Source organism: Bidens hawaiensis, unplaced genomic scaffold, assembly GCF_021521415.1.
Source record: "Bidens hawaiensis isolate Kalapana, Puna unplaced genomic scaffold, B.hawaiensis_p1.1 tig00035523_1, whole genome shotgun sequence".
Taxonomy (NCBI): Eukaryota; Viridiplantae; Streptophyta; class Magnoliopsida; order Asterales; family Asteraceae; genus Bidens; species Bidens hawaiensis.
In genome coordinates, this window is record NW_027496184.1 from 83,574 (window position 1) to 105,860 (window position 22,287).

General features: G+C 35.9%; 3 protein-coding genes, 1 long non-coding RNA gene and 1 pseudogene across 5 annotated transcripts; 3 read left to right on the forward strand and 2 right to left on the reverse strand.

Annotated features, from left to right (window-relative positions):
* The first annotated feature begins 4,603 nt into the window (after positions 1-4,603).
* LOC143587459 (putative fructokinase-5) lies at positions 4,604-6,288 on the forward strand. The gene is made up of 5 exons (XM_077068745.1): positions 4,604-4,812; positions 5,143-5,553; positions 5,641-5,775; positions 5,873-5,989; positions 6,071-6,288. The coding sequence occupies exons 1-5, from the start codon at positions 4,636-4,638 to the stop codon at positions 6,200-6,202; spliced, it is 972 nt and encodes a 323-aa protein (XP_076924860.1). The 5' UTR covers positions 4,604-4,635; the 3' UTR covers positions 6,203-6,288.
* A 1,712-nt stretch (positions 6,289-8,000) lies between these two features.
* On the forward strand, positions 8,001-9,618 carry LOC143587471 (pheophytinase, chloroplastic-like). The gene is made up of 4 exons (XM_077068754.1): positions 8,001-8,382; positions 9,040-9,151; positions 9,245-9,338; positions 9,410-9,618. Exons 1-4 carry the CDS (start codon positions 8,009-8,011, stop codon positions 9,616-9,618), a joined length of 789 nt encoding a protein of 262 aa, XP_076924869.1. The 5' UTR covers positions 8,001-8,008.
* Positions 9,619-9,634: 16 nt separating this feature from the next.
* LOC143587460 (uncharacterized) lies at positions 9,635-10,206 on the forward strand. Its single transcript, XR_013144893.1, has 2 exons — positions 9,635-9,706; positions 9,784-10,206. It is a non-coding gene; the product is annotated as an uncharacterized LOC143587460 (long non-coding RNA).
* On the reverse strand, positions 10,136-17,144 carry LOC143587457 (histone acetyltransferase HAC1-like; annotated as a pseudogene). The gene is made up of 14 exons (XR_013144891.1): positions 16,503-17,144; positions 16,311-16,419; positions 13,954-16,233; positions 13,568-13,864; positions 13,212-13,490; positions 12,995-13,123; positions 12,724-12,924; positions 12,494-12,636; positions 12,116-12,425; positions 11,911-12,050; positions 11,750-11,828; positions 11,265-11,657; positions 10,605-10,822; positions 10,136-10,520 (listed from the first exon to the last, which is right to left on the reverse strand). The product of XR_013144891.1 is annotated as a histone acetyltransferase HAC1-like (transcript).
* Positions 17,145-19,340: 2,196 nt separating this feature from the next.
* Positions 19,341-21,520, reverse strand: LOC143587472 (NADPH:quinone oxidoreductase-like). The gene is made up of 4 exons (XM_077068755.1): positions 21,410-21,520; positions 20,774-20,873; positions 20,495-20,683; positions 19,341-19,522 (listed from the first exon to the last, which is right to left on the reverse strand). The coding sequence occupies exons 1-4, from the start codon at positions 21,518-21,520 to the stop codon at positions 19,341-19,343; spliced, it is 582 nt and encodes a 193-aa protein (XP_076924870.1).
* Positions 21,521-22,287: the final 767 nt, after the last annotated feature.

Below are 22,287 nucleotides of genomic sequence, written 5' to 3' on the forward strand. Positions count from 1 at the left end.
CCCAACGCACCATGGGGAGCAGCGTGGCGAGCCCATTCCACGCACTCCACAGGGGTACGAAGGGTTGTTCCTCGGCGTATGTTCCATCGCGGAACATACACCTCATTGGAATCCGACACTGCAAAAAACAAAAAAGCAGTTAGGAAAAGATGATAAAAAATAAGTGAAAAAGGGCCAAAAGAACCCTACGCACCTGTAGGGTCTATAACAGGCCGATAGCCGCCGAACCCATCACCTGAACCCAAAGGAAACCCATCCAAAAGGTCAGGCAGATGGGAAGGTGGCAAAGATTGGCGAGTACTCCCATGCGTACCTGATGGGCCGGCCGTCGGTGCCGGTGGCGGGGGCATGGTGGCAGCCGCCGCAGTCACTGCCGCAGAATCTGCAGCAATCGTAACCGCCGGCTCGGTGAAAGATGCTGTAAATATCGCACTTACCACCGGCGGTGACGTCATCTTGGCTGGAACAGTCGGCTCAGGGGACTGAGCAACTGATCCAGCGGAAGCAGGCGCAGGCGCCTGGGTCGTCGCCTCAGGAAGGCTGACCAAGCCTACCGTCATCGGCGGAGAGGTACTCGAATGCGCTAAACCCGGGAATGTGTCAACATCCACGCCTGCACAAGAAGATAAGTGTTAAAGCAATAAATTTATGAAGTATGTTAAATCTACAAAAACAAGGATATTTGTACTTACGGGTTTTCTTGAGCCTGAACGTACGGACAGGCGGGGACAAACCCGATGGAGCCGGTCTCTTGATGCCGGTCACCGTCGTCGTCGTTGGTTCTCCGGAGGTAACAGTCGTAGCCTCCGGAGCAGTGGTCTTCTCACCACCGGGGTGCCCCGCCACCTCTTCACTATCTGACTCGGTGTCAGATAGAAGCACCGGATCAGCTGTGGAGGCCACCTTCTCCTTCCCTTTCTCGCCGGCAGCCTTCCTCTTCCGCACCAGCGGAGGACCATTTCACATAGTACAGTAGTACAAATATACATGTACTTAAATCCAACACTTAAAATCTGTAAAACAATTTCATTTTTGTTTTTATAATATAGATATTACTCCTATTTAATTCATTAACTATTTATAAAATTCAAATAGTGAACAAAACAAACTTTGGTGATAACCCAACCCAATTTGACATGTACTTAAATCAAAATTTGACATGTTATCGAATCTTTTCATTTTTGCCATCTCTTGGTAGCGACTCATCACTGTAAGAAATATAAGTGCACATACACATTCTACACTTAGTTTATAATACCGCCTACATCAATCATCATATTATTCATAATGCATAGTATAGGAACTTTGAGATTTTTAAACAGCTGTTAGGGATATTCCTATGCATACACACACATACAAATAATTACACTAATCAGATAATTAATCATGCTACACATATGCAACTAATATATCCCTTCACAACCATTAATATCTCTATATATGCAAATTAACTCCTAAACAACCTACATATAACATAATTTGGGCTCAAATTAATACCTACATACACAATTTGCAGATATGCCTTAACCTACACATAACACAATGTATACTTAAATTAATACCTACACACCCTACATTATTTGCAAATAATACCACACACGCCGATCATCATATAACTCATAATGTACAACGTAGGAAATTTGAGATTTCTTTATCAGTTGTGTAGGGATATTCCTACACATACATGTACAAATTATTACACTAACTAGACAATTAATCATGCTACATATACGCAACTAATATATCCCTACACAACCTTTAATAACCCTACATATATGAAACTTAACTCCTAAACAACCTACACAGGTTACACAATTTGCATATATACCTTTCACAACCTACACATAACATAATTTGGGCTCAAATTAATACTTACACAATTTGCAAATATACCTTCACAACCTAAACAAAACACAATGTATAATTAAATTAAAACCTACACAGCCTACACAATTAACAAATAACCCCTACACATCACAATTCTATATGCCAAGTATAGAGAATTTAAATCATACACCAAACAATTACTTTAGTAACCAAACATCTAAATACTAACCCAAAGCATATAGTTTAGTTAGTAAGTTTTTTTTTGCCTTTCTTTCTCAATGGAACACCAACGCAACAGAACTACATACAAACATTTTACAGATGCAAAAATAACAAATTACATAATCTAATATATACGACTAGCAACCATCAAGTAACCAACATACACACAAAGAAAAACATCACCAAATGCATACATTGTTTGTATAAAGCTACCATCTAACATAATAAATAACCATAAACAATGCACCATAACAAACTGCTTGTATTGAATAAACCATAAAAAAAACATAATAAAAATAATAATAATAATAATAATAACCATCCAAAAAAAGAACATAATAATAATATAATCCAACAACTACAACATTGTGTAGGGTACTCCACAAATCTACTAACAAATATACTGCTACACTATAAAATTAAGTGAACCGATTAACAAAACCCTCTTTTACTTCGAAAATTTCATACCTTCTAAACACCATACAAAATTAACAAATGTATGTACGGAAGTTTGACATTAAAAGTAAAGTTGGAGATTGATTGAAAAGAAAAACATAAATACTAACCTTGATTCTCGAGAAGCTTTGTAACTCTAATATCGAAAACGCCCAATTTCTATTGAGAATTACTCAGACAAACTACAATGAAGGGAATCTTTTCTTATATGCCAGCAAACTGAATCATCTCATAAGAATAGAAGATTTTGTAATTTATTTGCTTTGAAATTGATTATGACGGTTGGAATGAAAGAGAGATGATTAAGCAAAATTTATGGAAACTAATTAAGATATAAATGTTTTCTTTATTTAATTCTACACCTATAAGACTATTTTACCCTTTTTATATAAAAAGTGTTATAATAGCATCTTTGTATTTACAAAAAATGTCATTTTCTATTTCAGACCGTTGATTACACGGGATATATGGTTGAGATTTACTTCTCGCACTTCTCGCTATAATATTACTTCTCGCATGATCCATCCCCTATATATATATACTAGTTTTTATCCCCCTTTATCCCCCCGTATTACGGGGGTTGTTTTATATTATTTATTTCTAATATTTATTTATTTTTTGAATTTTTATCTTTTTTATTGTATGAAAGTTAATAATATACTTATGGTTTGATGATAAATTATTTCACAAATAGATGAGATGTTATAACCCGATTTAAAAGCTATATGTGTTTGATGAGACTAAAGACTCGTTTATTTTTTTATTACAAATTGGTTTTTTAATTATAAATAATATATATCTTTTTTAAATAAGTCATATATTAATTTTTGGTATATCCCTACTTTATAGGATTATTATATCATATATTTAGTGAAGTTAGTTTTTAATTTAATGAGATGTTATAACCCGTTTAAGAAATATATGGGTCTGATAAGACACATACCCGTGAATTCGTGTCAAATGCATAATAAGTCTCCATTTAAAAATCAAGAAAATCTGGTGACTCTAAAAAATGGGGGAGCGACCACATCGCGACACCTAGGATTTTTGGGTTTTCGTTTATATATATATATATATATATATATATATCCCCACGTACACACAAACATATAATAATAATAAAACAAAAACACCACACGGCGAGAATTGCATGTCGCTCCCCCCCCCCCCCCAACATTTCGCCCATTTGTAGCCAGGGACGGTGTTCCCTCAACTTATCGCCTCAAAACTTCACTTTGCCTCCCCTCTCTCCTTACCACTACACACCCCCTAGAGATAACTAACAAGAAACAAATAATGATAAATAGACAAATAGATAATAAATACTAATAAAAAGATAAAGATAAATAAATAGATGATTCAAGGGCTTTTAAATATTGAAGATAATTCTGCATCACTTGTCTTGAAAACTTGTCAACTTGATGTAAAGTACGAAATTAGTGCGCCCAAAGTAAATTAAAAAAATTTCTGCTCCTTCCTTCACGTAATATTTTCCTATTTATAATCTTATAATCTTATACCGGGTCGTATACATAATTACTAAATTACTAATTACCAAGATTCATCAAAATGGATGTCTAAAAAAAGAAAGTTGGTGTGTTGTTGCAACCACATTGACGCATTCTCCTTTTAGGTGATGGATTTGGATCCAAAAATTCATACATTTTTAATTAAAGAGATTAAAAATAAGAAGAGCTACAGTTATTAAAAAGTAAAAAGTGTATTTGTAAGATAAAAAACCGTTGGTTGGATGTTTTTAGGATAATGTTGTTCGGTTGTTCCACAAAGCCAACCAGTTTGAACTTTAAACGGATAATAATAATAATATTGTTTTAAACTAATCCATTAAACGTTATTAAAACTCTATCCATAATATATGATTAAATATATTTAAAATCTCCTCATGCTCCCATAATTACAAACCATAAAGCAAATAAAAAGAAAAAAATAGGGCATAAATAAAGAGTCAAATTTACGTTTCAATAATCATTCCGAAAATCCTTCAACAAACATGATTTCTCCATCTCACCCACATATATTCCCATTAAAACTCTAATTTCTCTCACTTGTTGTATATATATTCACCATATTCATAATCATAATGTTATTATTCATTCCCATTGTGAAAAAATGGCAGCTTCTTCAACCATAGTATGTTTTGGAGAGATGTTGATCGATTTCGTGCCCGACACCGCCGGGGTCTCCTTGGCTGAGTCCCAAGGATTCCTCAAAGCCCCCGGCGGTGCACCCGCTAACGTTGCATGTTCCATCTCTAAGCTCGGTGGATCGGCTGCCTTCATTGGCAAGGTAACGTCATAATTCATTATATATAGATCGTGTACATTATTTTTATTTGCATTTTATTTTCATAATGATTTGCTATATATAGATCTTGCGTTGGATTATATAATTTGATTTATGTTATGTTTAATGTATGTGTAATGTGATTGTGGTCATTTAAATGATTATAGTTGTTGATTTATTCATCTTTTTATGGTTGTTGATCTTGTTTAATTAATTAATTAATTTTATATCAAATTTCTAGCTTCATTGATGCATGTATGTTTTACAACATAAGCTTATATTGTGCAATACATCTTTATTATGATTCATCTTCTAGTTGATTGATGTGAGTAGGTTGGGAAAGATGAATTCGGGTACATGTTGGCCGACATTCTAAAGAAGAACGGAGTGAATGCCGAAGGGGTGTTGTTTGATGAGCATGCTAGGACGGCTCTAGCGTTCGTGACCTTGAAGAAAGATGGTGAAAGAGAATTCATGTTTTACAGAAACCCGAGTGCTGACATGCTTCTAAAAGAGTCTGAGCTCAAGATGGACTTGATCAAGAAAGCCAAGATCTTTCACTATGGCTCGATCAGTCTCATCACTGAGCCATGTAGATCTGCCCACATGGCAGCCATGAAGGCCGCCAAGCAGGCTGGGGTCTTGCTCTCTTATGACCCCAATGTTCGCCTTCCACTCTGGCCTTCTGCTGAGGCCGCCAGGCAAGGCATCAAGAGCATTTGGAACGAAGCTGATTTCATCAAGGTATTGTAGGGTATCGGTTAAATATTACAATTTTGACGTGTCACGGTTTTTTTGATGTGAAATGACAAAAATACCCTTTTTATGTAGGTGAGCGATGATGAGGTGGAATTCTTGACACAAAAGAGTCCTGATAACGAGGATGCGGTCAAGTCTTTGTGGCATGATGGTTTGAAGCTTATGGTTGTTACCGATGGCGAGAAGGGTTGCCGTTATTACACAAAGGTATTGTTACCTTTTGATTTTTAATATTTCACATGTTATATACATTATATCTCAAAATCACAAAATGTATGATGGAAACTTATCTTGATGAGTGCAGAACTTTAAGGGAAAGGTGCCCGGATACTCGGTGAAGGCCATTGACACAACTGGAGCCGGAGACTCTTTTGTTGGCTCGTTGTTGGTTTCCATGGCGAAAGACACTTCTATTTTTACGGTAATAAGCCCGCATGTTACTTACATCCAAACATTTAAGACGCGGAATTGTTGTTTTTAATAAATTTTAATGTAAATACAGGATGAAGCAAAGTTGAAGCAGGCACTAGCCTTTTCTAATGCGTGTGGAGCGATATGCACGACTAAGAAAGGAGCCATCCCGGCGCTACCATCCGTATCTGATGCCCAATCTCTCATGTCGGGTACCAAGTAGATCGAGAATACATCCATGGGTCATATTTTGTTTTTGCGAGACTTGATTTGAAGCCAATTGTTTTATAAACATGTTTGAAACTTGTGTTTTTGTTTGGATGATTCAAACCGTAAAATAAGGATATCTTGATTGGGATCAAAGATGTTTTTTTGTGTGTTTGGATGTGTGATTTCTGGTGGCATATCAAAATGAGATTGTTCCTCGCATTTGTCACAAAAAAGGGTTTCAACAAGAGTAACTGAGATATTTCATACCTTTTGTTCATCCTTTTATTAAAATGAAAAAATGTTTATATTTCATACCTTTTGTTCTCTAGACCTTGTTTTGCAATTTAATTTTTTAATACATGGTTCCCTCAGGGCATCTTTTCCAAAGTTTTAGTAGCCACTAGTTAGTTGGACAATGGAATGTAGATTAGGAATTAATCAGGGTTAATTAGATCGGACTTTAATATCCAGTTTTATATATTTTCAGTCGTATTATATATACGTATAAACATTTTATCCAGAAATTGGCTGGAATTTCGATAGAAATCGCTGATTTTGACCGGATCTCGCCAGAATCCGTTGATTATGGTTGAAACCTTGCAAAAAATGCTGACTAAGTCCAATTAATCTTATTTTGGTTGGATTTGACCATTGACCAATTAGTCCAAAACTAATCAGTGGAGTGGGGATTAATCAATAATTAATCACAGTCGAGATTTTTACACCCATGATCTTTCCACCACATATCCAACCAATTCCTCATCTATCACAAAAGCATCCAACCTTACTCTAAGGCTCTATCTCTTGCCCAACCTCGTTTAAGCTAATTGAGCCGACGTCATGTAGCACAGAATACCACCTCTAATTAAAATAAAGAAAAGGTTTATTTTTATTATTTATTTATTTAATAAAAACAATAAAATGATTCAATTACGATAGAGTAGGGGTGTGCGTGTGTGGTTCGGTGCGATTATTGCTTAAAACCGAACCAAAAACCAAACTTTCGGTCTTATGATTTTTAAAACCGTTCGGTTTCGGTTTCGGTTTTTGGTTTTTGGGTTCGGTTTGGTTTTGAATGCGGTTTTTTCGGTTTTTCTAATCAAGCCAAAACATTTTGGGCAAAAAAAACACTTGACCCAAGATACTGAAATTGGGCATGTTATTTTTTTTTCTCTTTAAACTAACTAGTAATAAAATATTGAATATTTGGGCTTCAAATATTAAAAGCTAAGAAAAAATACATTTAAAATAAAAAATAAAAATCAAACTAAAAGTAGTAGTACTATTAGTTATTAACCATATGTAGCAACCATATATTTGTTATTAACCATATGTAAAACTAAACATAAGGTCGCCGGTATATTTAATTTTAATGGTTATGGTTAAATTGTTATGGTTATTTGAATTTTTTGGTTATTTCGGTTCGGTTCGGTTCGGTTTTTTTGGTTCTTAACAAATACAAAACCGAACCAAAACCAATATTCCGGTTTTTGCTAAAGTTCAAAACCGAACCGTCGGTTATCAATTCGGTTTGGTTTTTTCGGTTCGATTTGTTTGGTATTATCGGTTTTAATTCGGTTTTTTCGGTTTTGTGCACACCCCTACGATAGAGAGACAGGTAAGCGGGCAACAAGCTACGCTGTCATCCCATTTTGAATGGCAAAACCCGATATTACTAAAAACAAAGTTATCGTTTTTCGACGCCGATCGGTTATTAATCAATTTTCTTAACCCTAGGGGTGTAAAATGCAACATCCCGTTTTAATTGGTACCCAAAAAACCGTTGAAAAACAAAACAAAAGCAAAACAGTAACGGACAATGGCAGGAGCGTTAACGGCAACCGCAACCGTTATCCTCCAACAACCACCAGTTCCACTGCAACGTCGTCCGGTTAACGTCCGACGGAAATTCATCAACGGCGTCAATCTGAGTAGTAATAATAATAATAATAATAATTGTTTGAATTCAATCGCTTGTAGGAGCACAGCAAGCACGAGTGCTGCTGGCGGTGAGATAACAGACGAGCAAGTGTTGACTGTTACGCCATTGGAGGTGAATACGATTAAAGAGATATGTAGCAAGTGGGAGTGGAGAGGTTATAATATTAATTACTTGAAATTTCAAGGGCAAAATGGTCACCCGCCCTTGCTTCTTGTACATGGTTTTGGTGCCTCTGTTGCTCACTGGCAAAGGTATTTTGACTCAAATAATTATATGTGATATTTATAAATATAGTTATTATTTACTGGTTTTCATTCTACTATTTCGTAACGACCCAAACCGTGTCTAAAACGAAGCTAAGATGAATGAGATATTAATGCTCGAAGTTGTGTGTTTGATTGAAACTTCACTGCTGTTTAGGGCTGCAAACGAACCGAACAAACACGAACAAGGCTTTGTTCATGTTTGTTTGTTAAGGAAATAATGTGATCGATGTGAGAATACGGTTTCCTATTTTATGTTAGGGGTAATAAATTAAAGAATATAAAATGTTTAGATAAAAATAATTGTACAAAAAACTTTCATGAACAACATATACAAACGAACGCTCGTGAACACATTACAGAATGCTCACGGACACAAGTGAATGGGCGGGTTCTGTTCAGGTTCGTTTGTTTAACTAATTGAACAAAATTTCTTGTTTATGTCCATACGTTTATCGTTTGTTTAACTAATTGAACAAAATTTCTTGTTCATGTTCGTTCATTTATATTAAACGAACGGACATAAACGAACTTCCCGCCAAATGGTTCACGAAATGTTCGCTAAACGTTTGGTTTGTTTACAACCCTACTGCTGATTGTTTTAGCAAATGTTTGAAGTCATCTGAAAGTTTAAGCATCTATCAGGAATATCCCAACTTTGGCTCAGACCAATACAGTTTATGGCATTGATCTACTTGGTTTCGGTGCCTCGGATAAACCTATGGGTTTTCCATATACCATGGAAGCATGGGCAGAGGTATCATTCTTTATTGGTTACCTTTGTATGCATGTTCATGTTCAACTAACTTCCATTCAAGTTTATAAAATTCAACCTTATGCACTATGACAGTTGATATTGGATTTCTTGGAAGAAATTGTTCAAAAGCCGACGGTGCTGGTCGGGAACTCTGTTGGAAGTCTCGCTTGTGTTATTGCTGCTGCAGGTCTGTTTTATGTTAAGTTTACACAAATCGCGTTATCTTTCGTTCAACGTGTCTTTTTTTACTGTAACTAGATGCTCAGAATTCACTGGTTAAAGGGCTTGTTCTGTTAAACTGTGCGGGTGGCATGAACAATAAGGCGTTAGTCGATGATTGGCGAATTAAGCTTGTATTCCCTTTATTATGGTTGATTGATTTTTTGTTGAAGCAAAAAGCAATTGCATCTTTCATCTCTCTATTTTATTTTATATTATTAAATTTGTTACTTCACATATATTATTAACTTGTACAACTTAATCAGAGAGAGTCTTAGAAACATTCTATTATCAGTTTATGGAAACAAGGAGTCTGTAGATGAAGATCTCATACAGGTACTAAATTACTAATCATTTATTATTATTATCTTTTATGTTTTTGTTTAGGATAAAATGTTAAAAATTTTAAACAGATAATCAGGGAACCAGCTCTTGATGAAGGGGCACTGGATGCCTTCATCTCCATTGTGACCGGGCCACTAGGGCCAAACCCGGTTCAGTTGATGCCAAAAATTAAACTTCCCATCTTAATATTGTGGGGAGACGAAGACCCATTTACGCCTCTTGACGGGCCGGTCGGTAAATACTTTGCAACCCTACCATCTAAAGTTCCAAATATCAGCCTTTCGGTCTTACCCGGTGTTGGACACTGCCCTCATGATGACAGGCCCAATTTGGTTCATGAAAAGCTGGTCCCATGGTTAACCACTCTTTCTTCATAAACATATAATTTTATGATTGTATAGATTCATCAGTTCATATATTTCAATGTTATCATTACATGATGTAAAGTTACATTGGAAAACCGAAATCTATGGTACATTTTGACAACATTACATGATGCAAGAATCAAAGAATCAATGGTAGGTAAAACTGACCCGACCCACATGAAAGAACATGATCATGTGTTGAACATTAACCCTCATGTGGTGTCATCTGTTGACTGTTGACCATTCTTGTTTTGTCGTCCTCAGCACGCTTCAAAATTCTTCAAAAACACACTATGATACATCTTTTTAAATATTTACAACGTTATCATCCACTGCTGCCACCGACCTCCGCTGCACGCTGCCTCATCATTTCCATCACCGCCGCCCGCCGCCTGCTATCAGCCTGTTGTTGCAGCCTTCTCAAATGCTCCTTTAGATCTCTGTAAACATTATCCACACACTTTAATGAAACAACCACATTATCCAATAACTCTTCTTTAAATCTTTTTATGAATGAAACCAACCTGCAACGCGGTACATGACATTGAGACTCTTTGCATGCGCGTGCATGAAGTTGAAGTAAATACCACATTCTCTTGCAAAGTACACAACCACCAGACGCCCGTGTTTTGCAATTAATCCCGTGTCTGAAAAGTCCCTTCACTTTCCTACAATTTGGATACTGACAATGCGGGGACCGACATTGAGACGCGTGCACCAGCAAATCAAGCATTTTCCTAAGCTGCAATACCAACAAAATAATATATGGTTATAATCTTGAATCTTTCTAAACAGAACAAAAAATGAAATGAATACACACACACACACACATAGGGATGTATTCTTCTCAGAACCAGTTATGTTGAGAAATGCGAGAACCTCATAAATCACTTGTACGTTGTGCATTAATGATTTAATGAGATAGTGAGTAGTGGTTATGTGTCTTCTGTATAACACTTACAAAAAGGGATACAAGTGCATTATGCAGTTCTCATAGTTCTCAATGTATTTGTTGGTTCTGAACTGAGCACTCCCCTATACAAACACACACACACACACACACATATATATATATGTATATATGTATGTATGTATGTATGTATGTATGTATGTATGTATGTATGTATGAATGTACATGTATATGTATATGTATGTGTGTGTATATGTGTGTATTTAGCATATACCTGTACAACACGTTGTTGGCGAGCTTCTTTGTTTTGTGCATCGCGTTCAGCAATGGAGGGGTGAGGTGTCAACTTATGAGGATGGTCAATACCTCCATCTTTGTGATAACACGAACTGCAGACATCATAGTCAGGACAAACATCACACCGCCAACCTTGTCCGGTTTCTATGTCATTATGACATCTGTTGCATGTTGTAACAAATGCAGGTGCGGTTGGATTATGAAGATGATATAATACCATCATTGATGAATGTTTTGCACGACGAAGCGTATCATATTGATAATGATTTCCTTGACAAAGACTAAGAAAAGCTTGTCGCGTGTCAAAAAATTCACTCTCGAGAATATCGTCTTTGTCTTTTGTATCAACTGGCACATCATTGATTTCAACCTGCATATTTTATCATTATTTTCAATCATAAATTAATAATATGATCAAGCTATGATTATTGGAATGGAAACCTGAATTTTGAAAAAACTTACAGGATAAAGAGGATGTTTTTCCCTGTGATTAATAGGATGTCTCTCTCGATCCTCAAGTGTTTGTTCAATTTCATAACACCTGCAAGTCATAATTACAGCAAAACACATTACATTTATCTGAAAAACGTATAAACTTAGAAAATAAATATTATGTTGCTTACTTATCACAGATCTGAAACTTTTTGCACTGATGGCAAACCCAGCGGTTTCCAGATACCATAAGAATACAGCAATGCGTGCACGCGTGTTGCAAGTGAACCATAATGAAATCTTCCTTCATTGGGGATATTGATTCACCAAGCTGTACCAAATAGTGTAAGTAAGAATACATTAGTGATTTTAATAATTATGAAGAAAATGAATTACCCTTCGCATTAGTAACAGGTCTTTGGATGCATTGCCAGAAAGATCGGTTTGACCACAAGCTTTCAAAGCTCTTTTTGTCATTGACTTTTTAACTAGCCCTTTTTTATTTTTTCTTCCTTCTTCCTCTTGACAAATCTGATAGATCATATCTTCAGCAGCACCGGGCCAATAATCTCCATCAAAGTAAGGTAATCGAGCTGCGGTTACTTTAGCTTTGCATTCACCAGAAGATGTGAAAAAATGATCGTATAGATTAGTGAGACCGACTACAATACTTTCCTTTGAAGCTTTTCTCAACATCGATAAATACCTAATACACATATACATATGCATCAATAATAATGTATTAATTACATTAATGAAATAATACCGACTCACCATTCTCTTAATTTATCAGATTTTGGTGTCTTTTGAATTTCAGGATGGCAATACAAGATATAATCTTCACCCTTTAATGGAGGACAAGCCCATATGTAGCAACTTGTGAAACCGCGTACTTTGCAATATTCTAAGTAACCTATCTGTGTACATAGAAAGAAAATGGGTTGGCATAAAAAGTAAGATTTGATTTAAAATGTGTATGTGATTAAATCAAAGAAAGAACTTGCCAGAATTTCATGATATACAAATGTACGGAGGGCTTCCCCTGTAACAGCCCTAATTTCGGGTCTAAAATACTTGACTGAATCCAAATATGAAAGATAAACACGTCGATGATTTGGCTGTTCACACCCGGCTCCAAATTCTTGAACATACATCCCAAAAAGACATACTTCAACACCTTCAATTTTTTGAAACAACAGAACTACCTAAAACAAGGTTGGCATAAGAATGATGTCATAAAAAGAAATAATGATGCAATATTACTACTTTTAATACCTTAGACTTGTACCCAAACTCAACAGGGTAATTTTCATCTTGAAAGATTTCAAGAAATCGTGGTTTCACTTCCAGTTTCTTGTCAACAGACGATACAACTCTAACAACAAGTGATTCTGCTCCAGGAACCTGAAATATTCAAATTTTAAAAACAATAAGAATTCTGATCTATATGTAAAAACTTAAAAATTAGAAGTCTTATGATAATTGACATCACCTCATCATAACTTTTACCCTGGACCCTCGCACGTTCTAGTCTCTCCTGTTTTAATCTTCCAAACAACCTGCTTTCTATGTGATCACTTAGTATAGTCCTAGGTAAATCTTTTGCTCCAAGTACAGCACTTTGAGGTAACGGCTTTCTTTCTCCTCTTTCAACTTCCTCTGCATAACAATTTGGACACGTGTACTCGGCTTGCCCACCATCATTTCTTCTACCATTAAATAATGCACATATCTGATGCTGCCATGCTTCACATCTGTCACACTGAACCCACTGCAAAAAACCAACAAAAGATAAAACAATTATTCAGACAACATATATGTATTTACGCATATATCACAGATGCATACCCATTCTTCGGTTTCCTCGTCATTTTTCTTTTTCTCCAACCGAGCTTTCAAAACATTGGTTCCGTCAACATTAATAGTATCGCCACGGGCTTCATTGTAGCAGGGTATACAAAAATAGTGTCGGATGTCACCCGTCCCAACAGTGTAAAACATTGCATTTCTTTTAATTCGAGCACCACAAGGCGTGCAGTATGTAGGTGGTGGTTCAAAAGTGAGTTTTTCAACCGCACACAATTGACAAGAATTCTCACTCATTGAATGTTCTAGAGCTTGATTCTTTTCTACTTTCGCTTTGCTCTGTACAACAAATAAACGGATATAAAATGATGAGAAGAAACAAAATATAAAAAGTGGCACGACTGCACGAGGGTATTTAGTAATCTCACCTGGCCAACCCACTGCCTGAGAGCAGAGATATGCTCCTGAACCTGCTCAGGTGTAAATAATTCTATCATTGATACTCCCTTTATATTTGCCTTTCCAGATTTGGTTCCAGAAACAGTTTCAACAGGAAGTGCTGCATTTCCTAAATTAGGTGGGGCCTGGCCTGGATCTGCCTCTATCTCAGTCTTGACAAACTCTTGTTTAGCTAAACCGGTGGTCTTATTAGGCACAGCTGGAGCAACTTTGGACTTCTGGTTCCCAGAATCTTCCACATAATCTGTCTTGGGACTTGCAAGCACAGAGCTCGTAGGAATTTCCAATTTTACCCCAGAACCCATAACCTCAGATTTGGTAGGAGGCGCATTAGTATCATTCATTTGATCCTGAAGATGAGATGCATTGGTGACAGGAACAGGTACGACAGAATTTTGAATTTGATCTTGATTTTGACTTTCAGCAGCTAGAGATTGTGATGATGATGATTCTATTTTCATTCGTTTCAAAGTTGGATTTAAATCTTGTGAAGTTTCAACAGATGGACTCGTTTTCATTGTATGTTCACTAGAATCTGCACGTGAGGCCCCTTTCAGTTGTACAAATCGTTTTACTGGAACACAAACAGGACAATTAGGATCCCTACAGTGCCTATGATGATGGATTAAAAGCTTTGTTCCTCGACAACGAGGAAATTGACATTCAGCCAGATCTGTACATGTTTTCATATGATCCAACAACTTTTGGGCAGTTAAGCAATTGACTTCTGGACATTTTCCAGGTGGATGAACACACTTGCGAGCATGCTTCAAGAACAATAACCACCTCTGTTGTTTCTTGAAGTCACGGGTTGGATTAACAGATTTAGAAATAGCCCCAGAATTTGGTGGGTCTGCTGATTTATTGGCAACACTTTGGTAAGTAATAGATCCTTCTAAAGGAAGATTGTTCCTTTGAGCTTGAGCTTGATCTTGACCCGTTATTCTTTGACTAAATTCTTGTTTGACATTTTGCTCTGACATGTTACCTGGTACATGAGGCGCTTCTTGAGACCTTGAATGCCATTGGCCCTGCATTACATACCCTGGTTGACCTCCTATCAAGCTAGTAAGACCATTTTGAGTGTCAACAAATTGATCTTCCATAAAGTTCTCTTGAAAGTGATTAAATGTATGTGAAGACTGGAACTAGTCAGAGACCTGTGGTTGACCACCAGGATCAGGTATCAACTGAGATTGACCGTAAGAAAAATGCTGATTCTGCTGATATTGCTGCTTCTGTTGACTTTGACCTAGACTTTGACTTTGATTTTGAAGAAGTTGCTGCTGTAGTGAATGCTGAGCTGATTGATCAATTACAGGTTTCATGTTTGACATCTGCTGATTGTTGAGCAAATTTGACTGATTCACCATCATTGGAGCGCTTGTTTTATGTAATGCATGCAAGCTTGCTGAATTCATGTTCTGATGATTCATCATTGAAGTAGCAGAACTTGCGGGAACATGAAAGTTTCCAGGCCGGGAAGAATCAGCAGTGTTACTTCCAAAGTTAGAAGCTGTCACATAGTTTTCTGAGGTTCCTGACCCATTCATAATCGGTAAATTATTTCCCATTATTCCTAGACCGTTGTTTATTGACCCATTTGAAAACCCGTTAGCTTTCTGATGGATACTAGACCTGATTCCCCCACCCATATGGCTTCCAAGGCTATGTAATATTCTGCTGTTTTGACTACCAACTTGTTGCTTTTGTTGCAGTGGTTGAGATACGGTTGAAGAGTCAATAGTTGACATCCCAACAGCACTATGAGAATAATCCATATTCATGTAAGATTGATTACTCGTACTATAATTATTATTGTTATTACTATAATTATTATTATTATTATTGTTATTACTACTACTACTACTACTACTACTACTACTATTATTATTAATAGTATTATTACTATTAAATCCAGGAGTAGGTATCATCTGACTGGCCATTCTTTGTGCACCCATTGATGAAATCAAACTGTTTCCAACTGAATTATTGGAGAAGCTTGTCGTTGACTGTTGATAAACATTAGGCAGAAAGTTTCCCGTGTTGACAGCTGGTGGTACCGTGTTATCGATAGATGATGGAACAGTTAAACTTGAGTTCCCATTTTGAGGCATCCCAGGATTTGGAATCATGTGAACAGAAGTATTTCCTTGTTGCTGATATTGTTGATTGTGATTATTCAAAGGGGGGCGTTTGATTAAAATATGTAAACGGCTTTCCAATGTATCTGTATTCAAGTATTCCTCCTATATAACAAAAAAAAGAAAATAAGTGTATGCCAAGATTGATTTAAAATAAGATGAGTGAATTAATAAAAAATAACCTTGGTGGTTGCAGTTTTAAACAGGCCTTCTTCTAAGCGTCTGACAATGTCCATCATTTTCTTTGAAGGTATCTCCTGAGTTTGCTGTCGCTGCGTTAAAAATTTAAAGCTGCAAAAAAACATAATAAACATCATCAGGGTTTAATGTCACATGTACATAAGCACACGCATATACAAAAAAGAAAAACTTACATTCGTTCTTGTATAAAACGCCGAGCTTTGAAAAGACTAGGATCCATCTGGAGTGTACTACGTTGACCTCCAGAGTTTTGCATTATGGTTTGCTGATGTGGCACGGCAGACATTGAAGTCACAGGTTGATTAGGTACCTGTCCAGAGAACTGTCCAGACATATGTGTTTGTAAATTCATCTTATCCTGTCAACTGCTTGATATCATATACCTTATACCACAAAACACCACTCAAAGTGTTCTATAAACACAAAATATCCAACTGTGATGCTTATCCTTTAGTCAAGCTGCTTCAGTTTTCCTGAGTAAAATCAACTTACGAAATAGAAAAACTTCAGTAAAGGCAGAATATGACTGTACATCAAAAATCAAAGTGAGTCTTCTTAATATAATATATGTTTAAAACTACCACGTTTAATGATTATTACAGAGGGCGATGTTAGGAGTATGGGTGTCATGTCATTACATGTATCCAAGGCCATAAAGCCTAACATTGTGAATCGATAAAAGCCTGTGCTTAATACTCATGGAGCCCTACACATATTCCAACACTAAATGTACTTTATCATTATACCTGAATAATTAGTCATAGATCCTAAAGTCATCAAACTCTTTAGCAGTCAACTATTAACATTGCTGGTGTCTGGTGATATGTCTATCTTAAACCAACTCTCGTAACTTTTTTTAGTTTGATCTTTACACAACAATCTACTTAAAGATTTTTAAATTATAGATCCCTTTTACTAGCAAGACTTGCCTAATCATTAAAATCTGACGGTTCTGCTGAACTATCTAGCTCGGTAGAGTTTTATAAGTAACGAACAGAGCATTTTCCTTCTTATTATATTTAATTTAACTATATATCAAACCTCTTCCAACTTAAACACCCATATGATTAGCTAAATAAGTGTTTTAGAAGTTATCTCAAAACTACACTCTTCTAGACTGTGTTCTACGGTTCTACCATGTTCTTGCTGATCTGTTTTTGATCTCATTGTATATACATATACATGTATCTACATTGTTTATACATATACAAGCACACACATGTACAAAAATTTGCATCTTTACACACACATACGTACATAGACAGTATATATAGGCATGTGTACACGCATGCATGTACACAACTGATATAGATCTAGGGGTGTTCAACGAATCGAATTTCGAATATTCGAATCTATTCAAATCGAATTATTTGAATTTTGAAATTTTGAAGTTGGATTCGAATTCGAAATTCGATTCAAGAATGAAGTTCGAATTCGAATCGATTCGAATTCAATTAAAAAAATCTATTTCAGTTTCTAAACCACTACAAATTTGAGTTTTTTAACAACAAAAAGTACAAGCACATAAAATAAATAAATCATTTAAAGTTATCACATCCTAAATATTCAAAATGGTAATGTCCAATTATATTAACTATTGACCAAAGTGATAAACTTTCAATTTTTAATCTCTATAACTTAAAAGATTTATTTGGTTTATCTTTTCATAAGTATGAATATGTATAACAAAAATAAAATATATAATTTGAATTCGAATTTCGAATCGAATTTAAAATCATAAATTCGTATTCGATTTCTAAAATCGAATTCGAATGAACACCCCTATATAGATCATTATACCATGCACAGATACGTAGATGTAGTCATGCAGTAGATATAGATCATATGTCATTTATGCATACACTTAAAAAGGGTGTATATAGATAAAAATAAATAAAGAGCAACACAGATAACATATAACAAATCAGTCCTAAATTAATCCATCAAGACAAAGAAATATACCCAATGAGCTTCAATCGAAAGAAAACAACAGAAGTTACGATAAGAGTCTTAACTTTCGTCTGCTCACAACAGCGATCTTGACAAGTCTACTAAAAACACAGATACATCACATTTCACTAACTACTCGGTACTCAGTGATACGGCGAAGGCGTAGTCTTCATTTTTCAACTATATCTCAAGAGTCAATAATAATATTACACGAGGAACTAGGTCTGTCTATAAATTGGATCCGTGAATCTATAAATCTGATTACTGACAAAAATGTGAACCGAATCTTAACTCCTTAGCTATAAATCATAATATCAGCTGACGATAAGCTGAATCAATCTTATTCGCATCAATCGAATTGAATAACACGAAACCCTAGCTAAATCAATTGGTGAGCCAATTGGAATAACGAAACGTAAACTGAAAGAAAGTAATGAAGGATTGGATAATAATAGATCGCAGCGTGAATACCTTTAATTTGATTGGATATTAGATTTGGATGAATGAACTGAACAGTAAAAGAAACCCTGATGACTTGAAGACGAGAGACAAAAGGGGTGAAATCGGTCGGGTATAAATACTACCCGATAAGTTACCGGGTTTGAAAGTGTTTGTCGGATCTTAATGTATTAATTAACTACTTATAAATACTAGTCAGGCTTCAGTTTGGAGACTTGGTGTAACATCATAATGTTTTTTTTTCCAGTTTTTACTATTTTTGTTTATAATTCGTTTTTCTATTTTATACTCTTCAGTATAATGTTTTATATAAGAGTAAAGTGCCATTTTCGTTCTTGTGGTTTGACAAATAATACGAATTTAGTTCAAAAAGTTTATTTTTTGTATATGGACCCTCCACGTTTCTCAGTTCTTGCCAATCACATCCAAATCACCAACTCCGTTAAATTTAATCGTTAAGTCAGGGATAGACATGTATTTTCACTATTCTTTATTATAATACTTATTTTAGTGAACTGCGTTTTCGTCCTTGTGGTTTGTCCAAATCTGCGGTTTTAGTCCAATAGTTTCAAATTTGCAATTTTCGTACTTGTAGTTTCATTTCACTTGCAATCAAATTTGGGCTTGTTTATGAAATGAAGATCAAGAAAAACGCCAATTTGACGAAGATGGTAATGCGATCGAGCTCCACCAAAGCCCCCTCCGGCACTTATGATAGCAGCAGGCTTGGTTGCCCACACATTTGGTGGCCTTGATGCCCAATCTATTGCATTCTTTAAAGGTGTAGATCAATGAAACATATACATTGTAAGTACCAGATTCAGAAGTTGAACAAAGCATGATACGATTATGAATGATCATTCATGTCATCATGATATATGTCACACTGATAATGAGTATTCAAATGAAATCTTGTGCGAGTGACTACATACACATGTGCCAAATAATGAGTAATTAACCATTGTGCCTGATAGTTTTGACCCACCATCCGAAAAAGGCTTGATATGGGCGGTAAGAATGTGTTGGTGTTATTTTTCAAACGGGTTAGAATGGCTTGACGTTATCTTTCAAATGAGTCAGAATGGGTTGGTGTTATTTTTCAAATGGGTAAAAAACGGTGTATTTCTTTCTGAAACCCATAAATAAGTTGAGATAAAAGATAATAACTTCTGAATATATCCAATGTTGCAACCCGACGTTAGTATGCACGTAACGTTGCATCGGGCGCACCACTCGGTACCAAACACACAACCCGGAGCTGATATGCGCGTAACCGAAATCAAATGCTAGAACTCATATAACCAGTTACTCGTGCGGAGCCGCATACCGAAACCAGGTTACGCCAACCAACGCCTGCTCGCACGTAACCGGTTCCCAAAACCAGAAAGTCATTACTCATAAGCTAAGCTGAAATGTAAAGTAATTTTTTTGTAAAAAAAATAAAGAACATTTTTTGTGAATCAACCCGTCCCGACCCGAACCAAAATAACCTTTTTTTTTAATCAACCCTTTTGACTCGAACCCTTTCTGACCCGTAAGGCCGTAACACAAACCACTATTAACTAATAACATACTCACCAAACTAATGCAACCAACTCTTTATTCTAACAATAGATTCAATCAGTACTCACAACTCAAATCAAATTAATGAATTTAAAATCAGCAGTTGCAGCACCAGATGTTTAAAAATTAAAACCCACACAATTTAACTTCATATGGGTATTTCAGTAAAGAAAGAAATAATAATATGACCTACCAGTAATGGAGTAATTGTATTCAGGAGAAGCAAATAAGAAGCCATCAAACTGAAGAATCTTCTGACGGAACGCCTCAACCACCGGCGGATATATACCGTCGACTTCGAGATCCGTGTTGAGCATCGGCAGTGACGAAATGTCCACGTACTCGAACGTCATTCCGTCTATTGATTTACTCAACTCAATCGCTGCGATTAAAGTAACCCAGATATATATATCAAATTTTAACTGCAGAAATCAATGGAACATACATGTGTTCGGTGAGAAAGAACAGGTACCAGACCGGAGAAGGCCGCCGTTGTTAGAAGCTTTACGAAGTGATCCATTGTGGTCAACAACACACGGATGATGTTTCAAAACATAACATAACTGGTCAATCTAATTTCTAAACTTATTTAAAAAAAAAAAGTAATACCATCTTTTTTTTTTTTTTACCAAAACGAATCTTTAAAATGGTTTGTTGGCTAAATACATCACGTCGAAATACACTTGTCTTTTACATAAGACCAACATCTATGAACACTCGTTAAAAGGCACGACAGTACGAATGTACGATGAGATAAAACTCGTTCAGTTCTAGCATCCAAGTAGTAAACGTCAGCTGCTCTTCTTGTCTCTCATCATCACCGAGTGCCGCTGAAACTAAATGATGAGACATGAAGCGAACTTGAGTCACATGAAATACCAAGTCTCTCCCTTACCATTCAACTTGGAAAAGAAAATTAATACCATCTAAATATCTTTTTTTGAACAACTTTCATTAAACAAAGGCAAAACCAATCCTACCAAGACGGTAGCAAAGGCCGGCACCAAGAACAGAACCGGAAACGAGTTACATAACCAAATATTTCCACCTATCCCAATCTAGATTAATGCATTTCTCTCTTATTTTTAATCCACAAGAAACTCAAAACCTTTATGTCTCCAAGCACTTTAACAACCTTCACCGGCTTGTTTTCGAAAATGTACTTGTTTCTAACATTCCATAAGCACCAAATAGCCACCATAACAATGGAATAGACCATTTTTTTATGGCCTAGGTCCGAAATCAATTTTACAACGTCAATTAAGTCTTGGACTCCTTTAACCTGAAAGGGGTGAATATTTCACAACTTTCCAATTCTTTGCCACATCATAGTTGCAACATAGCAAGATGTAAAGATATGGTCCATCGAATCCTCTGTCGCAAAACAATTACTACATATACCTGGACCCAAAAAGATTTTTCTTTTTATTAGATTATCGCTTGTTGGTAGGCGGTTCTGAAAGGCCCGCCAAACAATCGCGTTCACCTTCATCGAAACCCAATTATTCCAACTTAAGATACTCTTCGGGCAAGGCAGATCTATTCTATAAGTAACTTCTTCATCGAAGCAACTGAAAAAGACCCCGAAACATCACCACCCCACAACGAGTTGTCTTCCACACCCTTAAAACTGAAATAATAAAGCAAATCTAACAATGCCATTCGTTTGGTTGCTGCTTCCCCAAACAGGGGCTGAGTTTTCCAATTCCACTTTATCGAATAATTCCCATCATTAACTTTAGCACGATCGGCCACCGCACAAGACTTCACCCCTTTAAACGAGAACAAAGTAGGGAATCGGTTTTTCAAAATATCCTCGGTTAACCAAACATCCAACCAAAACCGAATATTAAACTCATTACCTTTTTACTCTTGAAAGTTACCATCTAAATATCTAATTAACCTTTTTAAGTTAAAAACAGTTTGTTTTCATAAATCCTAACTTTTTATTCTTTTAATATAAAATAAATATTACGAAGTTGGCAT